Source organism: Drosophila hydei, unplaced genomic scaffold (genome assembly GCF_003285905.1).
Source record: "Drosophila hydei strain 15085-1641.00,03,60 unplaced genomic scaffold, DhydRS2 tig00000237-arrow-arrow-pilon, whole genome shotgun sequence".
Lineage (NCBI taxonomy): Eukaryota > Metazoa > Arthropoda > Insecta > Diptera > Drosophilidae > Drosophila > Drosophila hydei.
The window spans coordinates 2,143,601-2,161,054 of NW_022045691.1; the positions used below are offsets into that span (position 1 = coordinate 2,143,601).

General features: G+C 40.4%; 1 protein-coding gene across 1 annotated transcript in view; it reads right to left on the reverse strand.

Annotated features, from left to right (window-relative positions):
- LOC111604861 (voltage-dependent T-type calcium channel subunit alpha-1G) overlaps positions 1 to 17,454 on the reverse strand; it is a 116,339-nt gene that overhangs the window by 29,624 nt on the left and 69,261 nt on the right. The window contains exons 4-10 of the mRNA XM_023323098.2: positions 16,541 to 16,652; positions 14,527 to 14,758; positions 14,292 to 14,466; positions 9,997 to 10,038; positions 5,623 to 5,744; positions 5,246 to 5,400; positions 2,685 to 2,777 (exon numbers count right to left, since the gene is read on the reverse strand). Coding sequence (XP_023178866.2) covers positions 2,685 to 2,777; positions 5,246 to 5,400; positions 5,623 to 5,744; positions 9,997 to 10,038; positions 14,292 to 14,466; positions 14,527 to 14,758; positions 16,541 to 16,652 — 931 coding nt within the window. The remainder of the gene's footprint in view (positions 1 to 2,684; positions 2,778 to 5,245; positions 5,401 to 5,622; positions 5,745 to 9,996; positions 10,039 to 14,291; positions 14,467 to 14,526; positions 14,759 to 16,540; positions 16,653 to 17,454) is intronic.

Below are 17,454 nucleotides of genomic sequence, written 5' to 3' on the forward strand. Positions count from 1 at the left end.
TGCAAATGAGTAGAAAACCAAATATTTGTTAAAGTTCACAGCAAATTTTGTAACTTTTCACATTTCCATGCCACAAGCGACAAAACAAGTTTGTGCCACAAATTGAGGCAGCTTCGATAGCGGCGCGACGGCTGCACCAGGCAGCAGCAGGCGGCAGGCGGCGCTACAAATTGTGGAACTTTTGATTTGTTATTCGTTCAATGACTGCAAATTAGTTGAGTTGCCAATTTGGCTCACTCCCTCCCTCCCTTTCTTACTCTCTCTCTCTCTCTCGCTCACTCTCTTTCCGCCTCCCTCGCTCACTTTCTATGGATAGCCATCCATTAGCTTGCTGTTGCATTTTAATAGCTTTCTGGCAAAACAAATTTGCCAACTTTAAATTGAAAACATATTTTTGTACAACAATAGCAGCAACAAAGAGAGACAATAAAAGAGCCAGACTAGCACATACCCTCTAAATAGTTTGTAGAGTATAAGATAAGCAAAAGAGTTGACTGACTGATGGATTGATTGATTGAATAACTAGATGATGGATCAGTCGTTGGCCTATCATATCATTAGCGATTAGGTATAACTGATTGACTGATTGACTAATGAAATAATTACGTTGTAAATTGACTGATTGAGTGATTGATTGACAAATTGATTGGAAAATTGACTCATTGATGGGCTGAGCCATAGACTGGGAATAGGCTGATTATTGACTGATTGACTAATTATCAGATTGATTGACGACTCGCACTTGAAAAGCTGCTTGCTGACTGATTGTTTGATTGATTGAATGACTATATGATTGAAAGAGTGTTTGACTTACCGATTGCCGGCCTGACTGATTGACTCTCAGACAGATCACATAATTGACTTAGTGTTAAGTGATTGACGAGCTGATTGATTGACAGAATGCCGCCTTTCGAGTCGATTGATTTCGCAATGAAATTGCTTTAAAGAGTTCAATCTCCGAGTTGGGTAAAATGAGCGCAGATGATCCACTTCATCCACGTCCACTTTGCCAAGGGTATGCCGAGCGAAATGTTTCTAATTTTGGAATTTGTGTGGCGCTCGCTGCACAAAATGTTTCTCAAAATAGAAAAAGGAGCAGCAACAACATAAATATGCAATTTCCTTGCTGGCAACAAGCAACTTTCAATAGCATAAAACATAAAAGAGGGTTTTGACTTGTGGAGTGGATGGAAATGGGGAAATGAATGGGCTTTGGGGCAGGTGGTTGGATATATGCCTTGCATAGACTGCTAGCTATTTGCATATGAAAAGTTATTGCTGCTGCAGTTGCTGCAGCTGCAGTTGCAGTTGTTGCTGTTTGCCTGAGCAACAGCAAAAATCATTTTGCACATCAGATGAGCAACTAACAAAGCAGCTGAATCGAGTGAGATAGCAAGCGTTCGGTGTGAGCGAAACAACAATTTGAACATAAATAATGTGTGTGTGTTGGCTTAAAAGGCTTTTAATTAGTACAAGGACACTTGATACCTGGAGATGCAACAAAAGCTTGCAACATGTGGCCAACTGGGCAAACGCATGATGAATCTCCAGCCAACTGGACTTCTATTATTCTATATGTGAGTGATTCCGTGTGTGTGTGTGTGTATAACATATATATTTACATATTCAAATTGCTTTAGCTGCTTTGCTTTGTGCACTCAACGAAATTCGATTCAAAAGTTTCAAAATATAAATTGGAATCTTCTATGGGGGCACAGAGCTCGAGCTTCAAAATACAATTAGGCAACTCAAATGTCAATATGACCCGAAATAATACGATGTACAGCTGGCGATAAGTGTGGTTATGCTTACAGCTTAACCCAAATGCGAGTTTTAACAACAAATCGATGAGTCGAACCATCTATTGCATACTTCTGCGGGCGTTGCTCTCGCAACTTTTTTATTGCCTACTTATTGGCGCTTCCATTTCGTGCTCACTGAGTCGCTTGACAGCGAAAGTATCGGCAGTATACGTTTATTAATTTTATCTTTACACTTTGCCTGCAGTTGCAAATATGCTAAAACCTTTCCTTAATGCCCGTTTAAGTCTCACCAGGGAGGCATTTATACACATTTAATAGCCGTTTGGCTACTGTGTTGATTATCAATCAGTCAAATTGTCAGATAAAGCTTTTTATAGCCTGCACCCATTCAAGTTGAGCCAACAGGGTATATGGCTATGTGAAAAACAAAAGCAAGTGTTGGCACTACTATTTTTATGAACAGAGCTGTAGCCACGTTCGTCTGTCTGCCTGTCTGATTACTTAGCACATTTGCTTATTTTCGATGCAAATTGATTTTTGGCAGGGTCTTTGAACCCTAAATGCTGGAGACATCAAAATTAGTTTATATTTTCCATGCATACATACGCAGGGCTGAAATATTTTCGGATTTGGATACCTTCACTCTACTCCAGACTTGGCTGATATTCAGAACTTTGGCAAAGAGGAGCAGAGGCAGAGGTGTGCGTGTATTGAAGAGATTCAGGGTATTTGCTAGTCGGATACTCCTCAATTATGTATGGATATGTTAAATAGTTGAGAGAATGCGGAAGTTTTTTAGGCTGTGCATTTATTATTCAATCAGTCACTCCAAAAAAAGTAATTTACATATATGAATATCGCATGTATATAGCATATATATCTAGATATATATAAATGTTTGTATTAGCTTCACGCACTTACCACAATTAGTAGCACAAAGTAGATCCAGTCCCAGAAGCTGTGCGCATCCTGCACGTAGTACATAATGTCAGTCCAGCCCTCCAGCGAGATGACCTGCAATGACAAGTGACAAACGTTTAAATTCTTGTTGTTGTTGTTGTTGGCTTTGTTTTTAGCGTAATTAGCAGCGGGCAACAACAACAAAGGTCAGCTCTTCATTTTGTACCACGTCACGTATGCGTAATATTTCAGTATTGTTTTGTTATGTGTGTGTGTGTGTGTCCCTGTCACTTCTGTCAGTGTGCTGTCCTGCAACGCAGATGGTTTAATGCGTATTTGATTTGTGTTTAATTGCAAAGCATTTAAACCCTTCGTTGACCCCATTGGAAAGCCGGGGAGGGAGCCTCCAGCATTGGCTGCGGCTCCGCCCCCTTAATGGCGAAATATCAAAGTCACAAATCAAAGCAGCCACAAACGTTGACAGCGCAGGGGACGCAGCACTGAGGCAGCCGCAACTGTATCTCTCTCCTGTATCTGTCTCTCCATCTGCATCTTAATGAATGCATCCAGCTGCATTTGTATCAATTAAAGCGCAGAAGCTCACTCTGCGACTGTATCTAAATTAGTATCTCTCTTTCCCAGAATCAGCTTTTGACTGCAGCTGTCATTTGGAACAGCTTCTGCCTCTGCATAAGTTTATCTCAATGTATTTTTATTTGTATCTTTTGCATTGGCATTTGTATCTCTGGGAAGTAAATCAGTCAATCGATTTCTCATTATCATTCTATGTATCTGTATCTGTATCTGTATCTGTATCCGTATCTGTATCTGTATCTGTATCTGTATCTGTATCTGTATCTGTATCTGTATCTGTATCTGTATCTGTATCTGTATCTGTATCTGTATCTGTATCTGTATCTGCATCTGTATCTGTATCTGTATCTGTATCTGTATCTGTATCTGTATCTGTATCTGTATCTGTATCTGTATCTGTATCTGTATCTGTATCTGTATCTGTATCTGTATCTGTATCTGTATCTGTATCTGTATCTGTATCTGTATCTGTATCTGTATGTATCTGTATCTGTATCTGTATCTGTATCTGTATCTGTATCTGTATCTGTATCTGTACTGTATCTGTATCTGTATCTGTATCTGTATCTGTATCTGTATCTGTATCTGTATCTGTATCTGTATCTGTAACTGTATCTGTATATGTATCTGTATATGTATATGTATCTGTATCTGTATCTGTATCTGTATCTGTATCTGTATCTGTATCTGTATCTGTATCTGTATCTGTATCTGTATCTGTATCTGTATCTGTATCTGTATCTGTATCTGTATCTGTATCTGTATCTGTATCTGTATCTGTATCTGTATCTGTATCTGTATCTGTATCTGTATCTGTATCTGTATCTGTATCTGTATCTGTATCTGTATCTGTATCTGTATCTGTATCTGTATCTGTATCTGTATCTGTATCTGTATCTGTATCTGTATCTGTATCTGTATCTGTATCTGTATCTGTATCTGTATCTGTATCTGTATCTGTATCTGTATCTGTATCTGTATCTGTATCTGTATCTGTATCTGTATCTGTATCTGTATCTGTATCTGTATCTGTATCTGTATCTGTATCTGTATCTGTATCTGTATCTGTATCTGTATCTGTTATCTGTATCTGTATCTGTATCTGTATCTGTATCTGTATCTGTATCTGTATCTGTATCTGTATCTGTATCTGTATCTGTATCTGTATCTGTATCTGTATCTGTATCTGTATCTGTATCTGTATCTGTATCTGTATCTGTATCTGTATCTGTATCTGTATCTGTATCTGTATCTGTATCTGTATCTGTATCTCTGTCTGTATCTGTATCTGTATCTCTAACTGTATATGTATATGTATCTATTACTGTATTTGTATGTGCATCTGTAAATGTATCTTCATCTCTAACTGTAGATGTATCTCTAACTCTATCTGCTTCCATGGATTCAGCTGAAATCCGTTTATTTTGTGGTTTTGTATTCAATTTGGTTTCTAATTTCAATTAGGTGTCGAGTTGAGGCGAACAATCGCAGCTGAAGCAATGCAAACTGTGAATTTGTGTTGCAAATTTGCGCTTCGATAAGCTGTTAACTTCCAAAAATGATTCAATCTGCAATGACATTTCGCAGTTAGTTTGGAACTTTGCTGCTGCTGTCGCTGCTGCTGTTGAGTTGTCGCGGCAACGTGACGCTGACTATTGACACATTGCGCGTACGCCGCGCTGTGCCGCGGGGTGAATCGTCGTGACCCGCTTAGCTGACAGCAGCAGCTACCGCCCTATGCAAATTTGACAGCTGCTGTTGCCGTGTTTGTTGTTGTTTTAATTGAAAGCGATGCCAAAAGTGGCAACTGGCACCGCAGTTGAGCAGCGAAATTAACATGCAACAAACACTCGACTGAGTGCCTCGCTGGTTGCCTGGCTGCCTGGCTACGTGTGCTCTGTCAATGTTGTGTCATTGTTATTTGTTTAAGCAAAAAGTTGCGATGCGCTAATTGGCAAAAAGTCTGCGGCTGCTCGCTGTCAACTTACCAGAAATATGGCCACCCAGGCCATGCCAATGTTGTCGAAGGATATGGTGCCCTGAAAGGGATTCTCGCCGCTCTGCTTGCAGGTCGTATAATACTGATTCCAATTCACGCACGACGTATTCGTTGGCTCATTCAGGTCCAGTAGCTTGGCCTCCTCTGCAAAAAGTTTACAATTAGTTTCAGCGGGAGCGAGGTGGAGAGACTGAATAGGGCGGAGCGGGACGGGGCGGAGGCTGCCAGAAAGTTGAGCAGCACGAAAGCAATTAAAAAGTGCCATCAAAATTTGATTAACACGCACAGTTTGCACCTCATTAAGATGAAAGTTTGCTTGAGCCGAGGGGGCGGCTTGGGGTTAGCCGGCTAGCTGGAAGTACTTACCACTGCAGACCAGTGATCCGATGCGATACGGCGGAAAGTTGCCACACAGATGCATGCCCGAATCCTCGGGCGTTGAGCAAATGTAGTCCTGATCCTTGGAGAACTCATAGTATTGCGAGAGGCTGCGACAGTTGATTGGGTAAAGAGAAGGTCGCATGTTGCGTTTGGTTAGATAAACAAACAAGTTGCGATTGTCCAGACAGACAGAAGAGACAAACACGTTATATTTATATAGAAAATAGACAGAGAAAGAAACACACAGAGAAAGAAAGAGAGAGAGAAAGAAAGAGAAAGAGAGAGAGAGCATAAAAAAGAGTCGTTTTTTAACAATCAAAGTTCACATCAGATTTCATTTCATTTAATTGATACGTAGAGTAAATGTCATTATGCGTTACGTTATTTTATGTTTTTGTTTCTTTTTTTTTTTTTTGATAACATTTACACATACATCGACAATTTGAGAGAATACGTTGAAAAGTTCTATGAGAGAGAGAGAGAGACAGAGATATATATATTTTTTTTGATTGAGTTTCTTTGGTTCGTTTTTGTTTCGCATGATCAATTAGGTGCGTGAAAATTTTGTAGAGCTTTTTTCAGTTTTTGACTGCGACTGAGGCAGTCATTCAGTCAGCACATACCACTAATTAGAGTGAGACAGAGAGTGAGAGTGAGAGTGAGATAGCGTGAGCAGAGCCAATTGAGAACAAGCTAAGGTGACAGAGTGAGACACACGTTGATCCAATGTTGAGTCCAATACAAAGTGAAAGTGAGACAATGAGCGAAAGAGTGAGTAAAAGCGAGACAGAGAGAGAGCTAATAAAGAGCCAGAAAGCCAAGCCTTAAGCGTGAGAGACAGAGCTTTGCACTTTAAAAGCTTCAGGAAGAGAAAGAGAGGCACGCAGTGAGCGAGTGAGAGCATGAAATAGTGAGTGAGAGAGTAAATGAAGAGCGAGCCAGCCAAGCTAGAAGCTTGTAGAGGAAGAAGAGAGAAATAAGCTTTGTGCTTTTAAAGCTTCTGAGTAAGAGAGTAAAAGAGAGAGAGAGAGTGATAGTGGTGAGTGATAAGCTTTGAGCATAAGAGCGTAAGTCGAAAAGAGAGAGAGAGACGCATTAAGCTTTTAGCTCACTGTTTTAGTATAAATAAGAGAGTGAGAGATTTGTCAGGCATAGGCTTTGAGTATAAAGCAGTTGACAAGGCGTTCAGCTTGCATGTGAGAGCCAGATCAAAGTAAAAGACAGAGTGAGAGAGTGAGAGAGGTAGGCAAGGAGTATGTAGAGAAAGCTCAAAGCTTTGGCAAGATCAGAGCACGTACAATGCAAATACAGCTCAAGCACAGCAGGCTACAAGCACAATAGTAGCACAACTAGAGAGAGAGAGAGAGCGAGAGAGGCAGCGAAAGAGAGTGAGTGAGTGCGGGAGATAACGTGTCTGAGAGACCATAAAAAGCGGCTAAACCGCAGACCACAAAAAGTGCGCACTCAAAAGAAGCAGCCACAAAATTAAAACGTAAAGCTCAACAAAATTAAAAGAAATGAAAATAAGAACAAGAGAAGACGGCAAAAAAGAAGAAGATAAAAACAAAAGTGGCAACGGCAAAAGTAAATTCAAAGCAATTTAAATTAAACGCAACGAGGGCTGCAGGGGCGAGAGGGGCGTTGAGACTGCACCACAAAGGGGGGCGTGACGGGGCAGAGACACAAAAATGTCAACGTAAATGTACGCGTGTGTGTGCGTGTATGTGTATGTGTATGTGTGTGTGTGTGTGTGTGTGTGTGTGTGTGTGTGAAACGAGAAGAAAATAAAAATGCGAAAATTCTCGCGCGTAAAAGTATGCTAAACTTTTTTGACAGAGCGCCGAAGAGGGAGAGTCAGGTGTGTGTGTGTGTGTGTGTGTGAGTGTGTATAGCTTGTAATGCGACTTTAATTTTGATTATTGTTGTAGCTGCCATTTGTGGCAAGCTGTGTAAGTGTGGGGCTGGGGGCGTCACGGGGGTTTCTTATGTTAAGCTAGGTTGGGACCGGGCAGCTTTAAATACCTTTGCAATAGAAACTGATGGTTTTTCCTGTAAAAAGAGTTGAGCTTACAAACATAGATAGCATCAGTTTTAGGGTGCGACTGTGTACGTGTACGTGTGTGTGTGTGGGTGTGAACATAAATGCAAATAACAAAACACAACTAATATTTGCTGCTGGAATAGGGAGAAAAACTAACGCATTGACTACGCTATGAAAACACGCTAAAAACTAACAAAAAGTGTGTATGTGTGTATGTAGGTGTGTGTGTGTGTGTGGATTAAATGGTAGGCTGGTACAAGATTGTTACCCAATTTGTTGTTGTAGTTGAGGGAAAACACTTTTCGGGTTCGGCTTCGGTTTCAAAGGCAAATTCGAGGCAAAACTAAATGAAAACTCACAATAAATCAAAGAGTAAGAGACAAAAGACACACACACACACACACACACACATACACATAGTCAACATCAAGTCTAGGAACACAAAGAAACGAAATAAAACATTTTTGTTTAAGTTCGAGTGAGTAACTGTTGCTAAAACACTAACAAGTACGAGTACGAATACGAGTACGAACACAACAAGGACATAAATATACACACACACACATACAAAAGTAAAAAGAAGTAGGAGTAAGGGAGAGCAGGTGGGGCAGAGAGAGACAGAGAGAGAGAGGGAGAGTTATATTCACTACGACAACGACACAGACTTCACACACGTAGAGTTGGCTACAAAAACATTACGAGTGACTAGTATCTGCTGCTGGTGTGCGTGTGTGTGTGTGTGTGTGTGTGTATGTGTGTGCGTGCTTGTGTGCTTCTAGTAAAGGCTATTGACCTCAGACCGCAAGCAGCTGTGAGGCCAGCAAGAAAGAGAGCAGCTTAAGGAAGGCCAAGAAGCCTTCACAGAAGAGCTAAGCTAACAGAGTAGCGAGAAGCTTAGAAAGAAGCAAGCAATTTGAACAGAAGTGAGTAGCTGAGAGAAGCAGTAAGTTAGAAGAGAAGTGGGGAAGACGAGCGAGAAGCTTGAAGGTAAGCAAGCAGCTCAATAAGAAGCCTACACAGAAGAGATAAGCTAACAGAGCAGCTTGAAGAGAAGCGAGAAACTCGCAGGCAAGTGAGAAGCTTCAAAATCGGATGAATGAAGGCATCTAAAAAGTCTAAAGAAAAGCAAGAAGCTTTAAAAGAAGCGAGACTTAAGAACACATTTTAATAAATTCAAAGAAGTTTGCTTGACTTCTTAAGAGAGAAGCGAAAGTATTTCAATCTTCTCGCTTGATGCAATGTCGCTTCAAGCTGAGCTGAGCAATATGCTTTGCCTGCCTGGCAACTGCGCTTCTCGCTGGACATTTATTGCTTTGATTATGTTACTTCTATTTCTCAACTAAGCTTATCGCTAAGCTTCTCAGCTTTGCTTTGCTCTTTTTAAAATATCTGATATAAATTTAGCTGCTGTCATCAGTGAGGCCTTAGCTACTCGCTTTAAAGGTTTCTTGCGGCGGCTGTGGGCACACAGCTTGGGTGAGTACAGTGTCAGTGTTTCAGTGTTGCATAACGTGTCACGCCAATAGTTGAGTAGTGTTGTATTTGGCAGTTGTTTGATTGAGCAGATGTATTCGTTACGTTCTAGTTTATATAGTCTATATATGGTTTAAGTATAATAAGTTTAAAAGTTTTTAAGTAAGTATTTTAGTATGTATATATCGGCAAATATTACTTATAAGGTGTACGACAGATATAGAGATAGGGATAGAAAAAGAGAGAGAGAGAGGGAGACAGAGAGAGGTAGCTGTTTACGTATTGGAAACATATATATTGAGACTAGAGCTTGAGGGTGTAAAACTAAAGGGAAGACAAATATAGATAGAGGGAGAGAGAGAGACTAAGAGAGAGTGTGTGTGCTAGAGATAGAGCTTAGCGGGAGAGCGTGTAACACGAGTAAGTTTTAGTGCTTGCGATATATGGACTATCGCTAAGGGGGATAAGACAGCGAGCGAGCGCTAGCTCCAGGGTTAATATAGAGAGAGAGAGAAAGAGAGTAGATTTTACTGGTTAAGGAAAGAGAGCGAGAGCGTACACTAGAGAAAGAGAGAGAGCGAGAGAGCGAGAGCTATATTAGACGACTAGGGTTCTTATATACTGTGTGTTCGTGTGTTGTTGTTGTGTTGTTAATCAAATTTACTCATTTAGTATTCGTGTGGTATTTTTTTGTATATATATTTTTTAGGCTTGGTATCTTATTGTGTTGTTGTTGTTGGTGGTATTTTTTATTTATTTTCTGGTTGTTTGTAGTTGTTGTTGTTTGTTTGTTGTGTATTTAGGGCATTTTAAGAAAGGGGGAAAAATAAATCATTTTATCTTACGAGTTAACACGGACTCGAACTCTGTACACTTCAGGTAGTCCCCTGTAAACAAAAAGTTTGTTCCCGGTATGATTTTTGTTTTAGTATCTTTTTTTGTATTATTAATGCTTTTTTTTTGGTATTTTTTTGGATTATTTGGATAAACATATTTGAAACTCAATGCGATAAACAATAACTGAAGACAGAATTTTGCAAGAAATTTGATTCTTAAAAAGATATTTGGTATTTTTTTTCGTTGGTGTATTTCCACTTACTCAGTGCCAATTAAATAAAATTATACTTTTTAATGCAATGTTCTTTATCGTTTTTCGACTTGTTTCAAAAAAGAAAATTATTAAATAAGAGATGAAAAAAAAGTAAAATAAAATCAAGGAAAGAATTGGAAAAGAATTATGAAATATAGTTATGTATATATATGTGTTTGTGGTATTTTTTTGTTGGTATATTTGTGGTATTTTTTATATTTTGTTGTTTGTTGTAAGCTGTTGTTGTTGTTGTTTGGTCTGTTGTCTGCTCATCATCATCAAAAAATACAGAATAAGAAGAAGAAGGCGATGCATGTGAATGCAGCAATCGCGCCTGCTCATTGTGAATGGCTCAAAAAATGTAGCTTTTGCACGTGACTGTACACATGTGTGTGTGTGTGTGCGTGTTAAGTGTGTAAAGTGTCTTTTATGTAGTGTGTGTAAATCCAAACCAAAACGTCTTAAGGACAGCGACTCATCCACTGCGTAGCCAATAAATGTAATGCCCTAAAAATACTTTTGTGTTGAGCCGAGCTATAGCTAAGAGAAGTCTTTCATATGCTGATGCGACTATTGGCTATATAACAGATAGAGCTTCAAACATAACGGGTTTATATACAAAAATACTTTAAAAAATACTGAAGCTTGAACTAGATAAATATACAAAAATAAGAAAAAAATATAAAAAAATTAATTTATATAGTAACTGTATCTCTATGGCCTATAAAGCGAAACAGTTATATCCCCACGCCACTGAACACTCAGTGGAAGAGATAGTATCTGGCAGCGTGAAGCTCTCTATGCTATGTTGGATGTGTGTCGCTTTGAAGAGAAAACAAAACATTTAAAGCCATCAAAACTAATTTTAAATATTTATTTATATATTACAAATATGTACAAATAGGCCCAAGGATCAAACGACTTGAGTGCTATCAAAAATCAATAAAAAGCAAAAGATAAAGTAAAACTATTTCAGTTGGGCGTAGCCGACTTCAAAATACTCGTTCACGCTTCGAACTCGAGGCCAAGTCTAATAGATTTTGAGATATGGCTTAGAGTTGAGGAAGACGACAAGCCCTCAAGAGGCGTCCGTCTATGACGAACTGCATTTGGACTCCTGCTGCTACTGCTACTGCTACTGTAAGCTACTGCTTAAACTATACTGCCACGCCCATCAACTTGACTATTCAAGTTAACTGCAATATATATATATATATATATTGTATATAATACAAGGTCTGCTGTCCTGCGAGAAAAACTCTTGGGAGGGCTGACCAAGCAAGAGTGATACTATTTTCGATAACAGTTAATCAGCAGTTGTTAAAGTAATCGATAACTCTTAGTTGTCGAAAGTTTTAATAAGATTTGCCATTTGATTAAAAATTGCTTACTGCGTGCCAAAAGCATAAATATAATTTAAAAATTCGGCGAAATGGCAACTCAGCAAGATGACTTTTGCCGGCACTCGTCAGAGACGTTGACAATTCGTCGCTCACTTGCTAAGTTTTAGCGTGAGTTGACACTTTCTTGGCCAATATCCTGCCGGCAATTGGAATAAGTCGAAAATAGTTTCCGCTTCAAGCACTGCCTGAGCTGTTCACTTGATATATTACTCTATAGCTAATGGCATATGGAATGACTTTGGACTAAGACTAGTAACACTAAAGTATCTTAAAGAACCCATTTTGCTATGGCTCACACAAAACACAAAGGTCTCCGTACAATTGAAACCAATATACGGCCGTTTGTCTACCGTGAACGAGTATGAAACGCATGAATTCAGCATTTATCAATGCGACAAGCCGCGAAAAGTGCTGCCCATTTAAATGAATGTGAAAAAAAGATACAAATTTGCATGTGAACATAAAAAATATATGCAAAATTATGATGGAAATGCAAACGAGCATTTATATACATATATATATACGCAGATATAGGTATATATATAAATACATGTGTGGGCCATGGGAAATTTGCATTTACAATAATTATGCGAGGCAGCGAAAAATGGCGTAAAATTAACACCTGCGAGTGTGGCCTATTTTGCGGCCAGGCAGGTACAGTTGCTTGCTGCATGCAAAAACAATCGATTAACGATAACAGAGAAGGCAAGAAGGAAAGAAAAAATCAGCAAAAGCAAACAAAAACTTGGCAAAGGTAGGGGAAAAGCAAAAGGTTCTATATGCTGCCTACATTTGGGTGTTTAGCTGCGAGTGTGTGTGTGTGTGTGTGTGTGCTGACGTCATTGCTAAGAGAGTGAGTGGGAGAGAGATAAGGAGTGGGAGAGAGATAAGGAGTGGGAGAGAGAGACAAAGCATGACCCGTGATAAATGATTTTTTGCCAAGTTTGAAGTCTTTGCCAGCTGTCAGAGCCAAGAGGCGCCGCATTTGTGTGCTGGGGTTTGGCCCGAGTGACCATGGAGGTGGCCTGGCTCAGCTGCTCAGGCATTATCACATCAAGGTGACTTAGTATAGTTCTACACTTTGCTTGCACAGGAAATCTGTGATTCCAGACATAGACTAATGCATTATGCCATATACCCTAGCAAGGCAATCGAAGTGTTGCTGATTGAAGTGGGTCAATCAGTCTGACTGTCCTCCTTGGTCACTTGATTGACGCCTTGACTATCTGCATTCTTGACTCTAACTTTTGGCTTGAGATTAGCCTAAATACGGCTGAAGTGGCATTGGTGAATGCCCGCCAGATTCATTCCTCTCCATGGTCACTTTTTTATACTAAACGAGCAACTCAGTTCGAGGCTGCTGCTGTTATTGTAAAGCACTGTGACAAGCTTAGGAGCAGTCAAGAGGCGTGGCAATCAGACTGACTCACTTAGTGCTTGACTTTGTGGCATTTTTCAAACAAGTTTTTGACTTTAAAGCAAACTTGGCCACACTGAAAGTGAAGTGGTTGAAGTACACTAAAAATATCCCCGCTCCCTCCATGGCCACTTTCTCTTGGGTTAAGTGATCAGTTGGCTGGACTCGAAGCTGTTGGCTGTGTTTGAATAGAGGCTAAGTGACAATAGGGTTCTTCGTCCTCCATGTGCACAATGGGACATTATCTTTGGCCATTTATTGGCTTTTAACGCAAACTTTGTCGCTGGCCACTCGCAGCAACTGGCCTCCATGGTCACTTTGTGCTGGGCACGTCATTTACAGGCACTTAAGCCGAGAATAGAGTCAAATTTGGCATGCTTATGTCGATGGGCCCACTCGAAGTGTGTGTTGAACACTTTTACTCGTGCGTTTTGCAACACTGCTAACAATTGAGGCACACAGCCAGACGTCAAGTTTGACGAGCGCTCAGTGCATTTCACATGCAAATGCGTAGCGTTAGACAATGGACAGTACGGATGTGTGTGTGTGTGTGGAGGTGTGTGTGTGTGTGTGTGTGTGTGTGGCTGTAAGCTGTCAGTGGCATTTACCAAAAATCAAATAAGCAAAAGCCAAAAAACGAAACAGCAAAAAAACATAAATTAACAGCCAGGCAGCCCAGGAAAGAGCGAGTGTAAGAGAGAGAGAAAGAGAGAGAGACAGAGCGAGCGAGTGAGTAAGTGAGCGATGAAGAGTTAGATACAGTGAGTGAGAGCGAGAGAGACAGAGAGAGAGAGAGAGAGAGAGAGAGGGATAGAGCGAGCCTGAAGTGAGCTAAGCAGCTATCAAAAATCAAAGCAAAAAATTATATCAAAAAGATATATATATAAGATATATATATATATATATATATAAAATATGATCAAAAGGAACTTAAAACGATATATCAAAGCGATATATATATATATATACATATATATATATATATATATATATATATATATATATGTAGATATGCATTGGAGGCGCCTGCAGCGAGAGAGAGAGAGAGAAAGAGACAGAGACAGACATATGTGACTCATACGCGTCGTCAGCTCAGTTGAACTCAGTCCGTCGAATCGAATGTTCCCCGTCCCACACAAACGAAACCAAATGAGCATATGGAAATCAAAATAGAACTCAAAAGAGAAAGTAAACCCCAGTGGAAAATGCTTTGCAGTGGAACTCGCTTACGTTATGGGATAGATCATGCCTTCGGGTCGCTCCAGTGTGCAGCGCTGCCTCAGTATGCCCTCCCACAGCTGCACGCCGATGATGCCGAAGATGAAGAAGACGAAGAAGCAGAGCAGAAGCACATTGCCCAGCATGGGCAGCGTATCCAGCAGCAGCATCACCAGAATTCTCATGCCTGCAACGAGAGTGGCGTTCAGTGAAGTCGGACTACCCGCTGCAGGACCCCTGCACTTACTGGGTATACGATTGATGGCGCGCAGTGGCCGCAGCACGCGTATCGTGCGTATCGCTGTCAAGTTCAAGTTCTCCACATGCATCACATACTCCAGCAGTCCGGCCAGCACAATGAAGAAGTCCAATCGATTCCACGAGTCGGCCAAATAGGTGTTCTTGCCACACATGCCCATGGCCACCATTTTGATGGTCATCTCCAGGGCGAAGAAGGCGAAGATGATGTCATCGAATATCTGTGCGGTATGAGATATTGCAATCAAAATTATATTCAAAGTAACTGCATATATCTATTTATTTAAGTTTATATATATATATAACTGGCTTTTGAACCGAAAACCTAGCGAGCTGAGCCCAAGCCTGAGTCGTCGCATAAATTTCTTCACACTCCTTCACACTTCTTCACAGCCTGAACTCTGCTTACACCTTATATATATATATATATACATATATATATATATATATATATATATATAATTGATATTTTTTAATTTCTCGCTTGTATTTGCAGCGCTTTTGCAGTTTTTGAAACAGTTATTTTCGAACTGGAAAACGTTCTTTAAATTTGGGTATTATCTTTATTTGCTATCAAACAATTTACTTAGCAAAAGTTCAGCTTAAGTTAGAGAGGGAAGTGAAACAATTCAGTTTAGTCAACTGAAGTGCCCAAAACTTGTTAGAAACAAATTATATATAAACAATTTTTAAAGAAGACAAATAACACTTTTCGATAGTGTATAAAGCGTTACAAAAAAAAATTAGCTTAATGTAACATAGCTACATATATACTAAAAAAAAAGAGATGTTTTCTTAAGACTTCTTGCTTAAGCGAGTTCATAGAGCTGATTATTACTTTTTATATATTTTTATATTATAAATATAGCTTCATATATATAGCTTCATTATATTTCTAGCTTACCTTTTTATTATATAAAATATATATATATATATAGCTTTCAGTTATATCTGCCTTTTCTATACACATTCTTATGCACTTTCATTTGCCAAGAAGAGTCTTACTCTGTGATAACTTCAGCTTCATTCTGCTCAACTGCAAAGTTGATTTTGCTAGAAATCTGAACTAACTGAGATAATGAAGTGTGACAAGCAGAGGCAGCTAGAGAGTGCGAGAGAGTGGGGAGGGTTGGGAGGCAGCGGATGTGGGCTGCAGGTGGAGTAAGCGTGTGACTCATTTAGTGCTTAGAGCATAATGTGGTTGACACTTGTCAAAATGAGCTGTTGTCTACTTTAGCTGCCACTACGTGTTGCTACATCATGCATGAACTGCCACGCCCCCTGCATACTGGCCCTGCGTCGCCCTTGCCCTCGAATACTTTGAGCAAACAGAAGGAGCCGACGCTCAGCTCAGCAGGAGCCGTCCCAGTTTCAGTTTCAGTCTCAGTCTCAGTTTCAGTTGTAGTTTTAGTTCCAGTTCCCGTTCCAGTCTCGCTCTGTCTCCTTCACTCAGGCAGTTGCCGTCTTTATCTTCTTGGCACGGCTCAAACAATTCTCAGCAATTTGGGCGCCACTTATGTCCTGGCTCATGCTCGGTCTCGGTCTCACTTCTGGACTGGCCTCGTTGCCCCGTTCCCGTTTTGCCAATTTGTCGCCCTGCGCACGCTTTACACTTGGCTGCGGCCAAAATGTCTGCCTGCCATATCATTTACAAACATTTTCGCACGTTGGCTGCGCCCCAACCCAGCTCCTTCCTGGAAAGCAGTTTCTATACCAGAGCCGTGGCTCTGTAATTGCCCCAAAAAAAGAAGAAGCACAAGAAGGGCAACTCAGGAACCAGCCCCCATTGCCCCGCCGCCCGCCCTCTAGCGCCACGGCGTGTGCGTTGGCTGCCTAATGAGCCGAAGTGCCTGTTTGATGTCATCAGCAAGGCAGACAGGAAGTGAGCCAAAAAATTGCTTAAATAAATGACAGTTAATGTGACGCCAGCGTCGACAGCTCCCTCCAACTCTCTCTCTCTCTATATATATATATATATACAGGTATCATATGTATTTACTCACCTGCAATATTCTGCAGCGCGGCTTCAAACAGGTATCGTCTACACAGGGCTGATACATGCCCAGCGTTATGCAGTTCAGCAGAATAACCAGAATCGAGATGCGCTCGAACCACGTGCACTCCACACAGATAGTCAGCTATAGTTAAGGAAACCAAGGTTCTAACCAAGGAAGAGGAAGAAGAAGAAGACAAAGGCTGCAAAGGAACAGTTCCGACTATCGGCTGCCCTGTCAAGCGAATGCAGAATTTAGTTGGAGTAGAGCAAGAAGCGAAGCGAGAAGTTGACTGAGCATTAAAGGAAAAGTGGAAAGAGGAAGGAGCAGGTGAAGGGGTGGAGAAAGAAGGAGATGTATGAAGTCAGCAAGCAAAGAATAAAAGCAAAAGAGAGAAGCGAAGTGAGAAGTTGACTTAGTTTAATTAAGTAAAAGGGGAATGGGGAAGGATCAGGGAAAGGAGGTGATGTATAAAGTCAGCAAGCAAAGAATAAAAGGAAAAGAGAGAAGCAAAGTGAGAAATGAGACGTACAGCAGAAGGATGTGGGTAAGAGGAAGTTTAAGGCCAATATGAGGAGAGTCTTCAAATTGAGAGAAAGGACAAGGATATAGAATAAACTTAATATAGCTAAACTAAGAGAGAAGCAATGGGAGAAGTTAAGTAAAAGGAGCAAATACAAAATCTGGAGTTGATGAAAGAAGTATGCGGAAAGAGAGAAGCGAAGTGTTAAGTATCATCATCATGGAATTGGGGAAGTAGTTTGTGAAAGAAACTTTATCAAGCTAAAACTAAGAGAGAAGCTTGATAAGCTCAAACAGCTGCCTTAAAACAGACTCGTGTGCCTTTGCCAGATGCAACTGTTTAGCTCTCGAGCCTCGCACTTTGAGAAGTATTTTTTAGATAGAAACAGAGCATCGAGAGA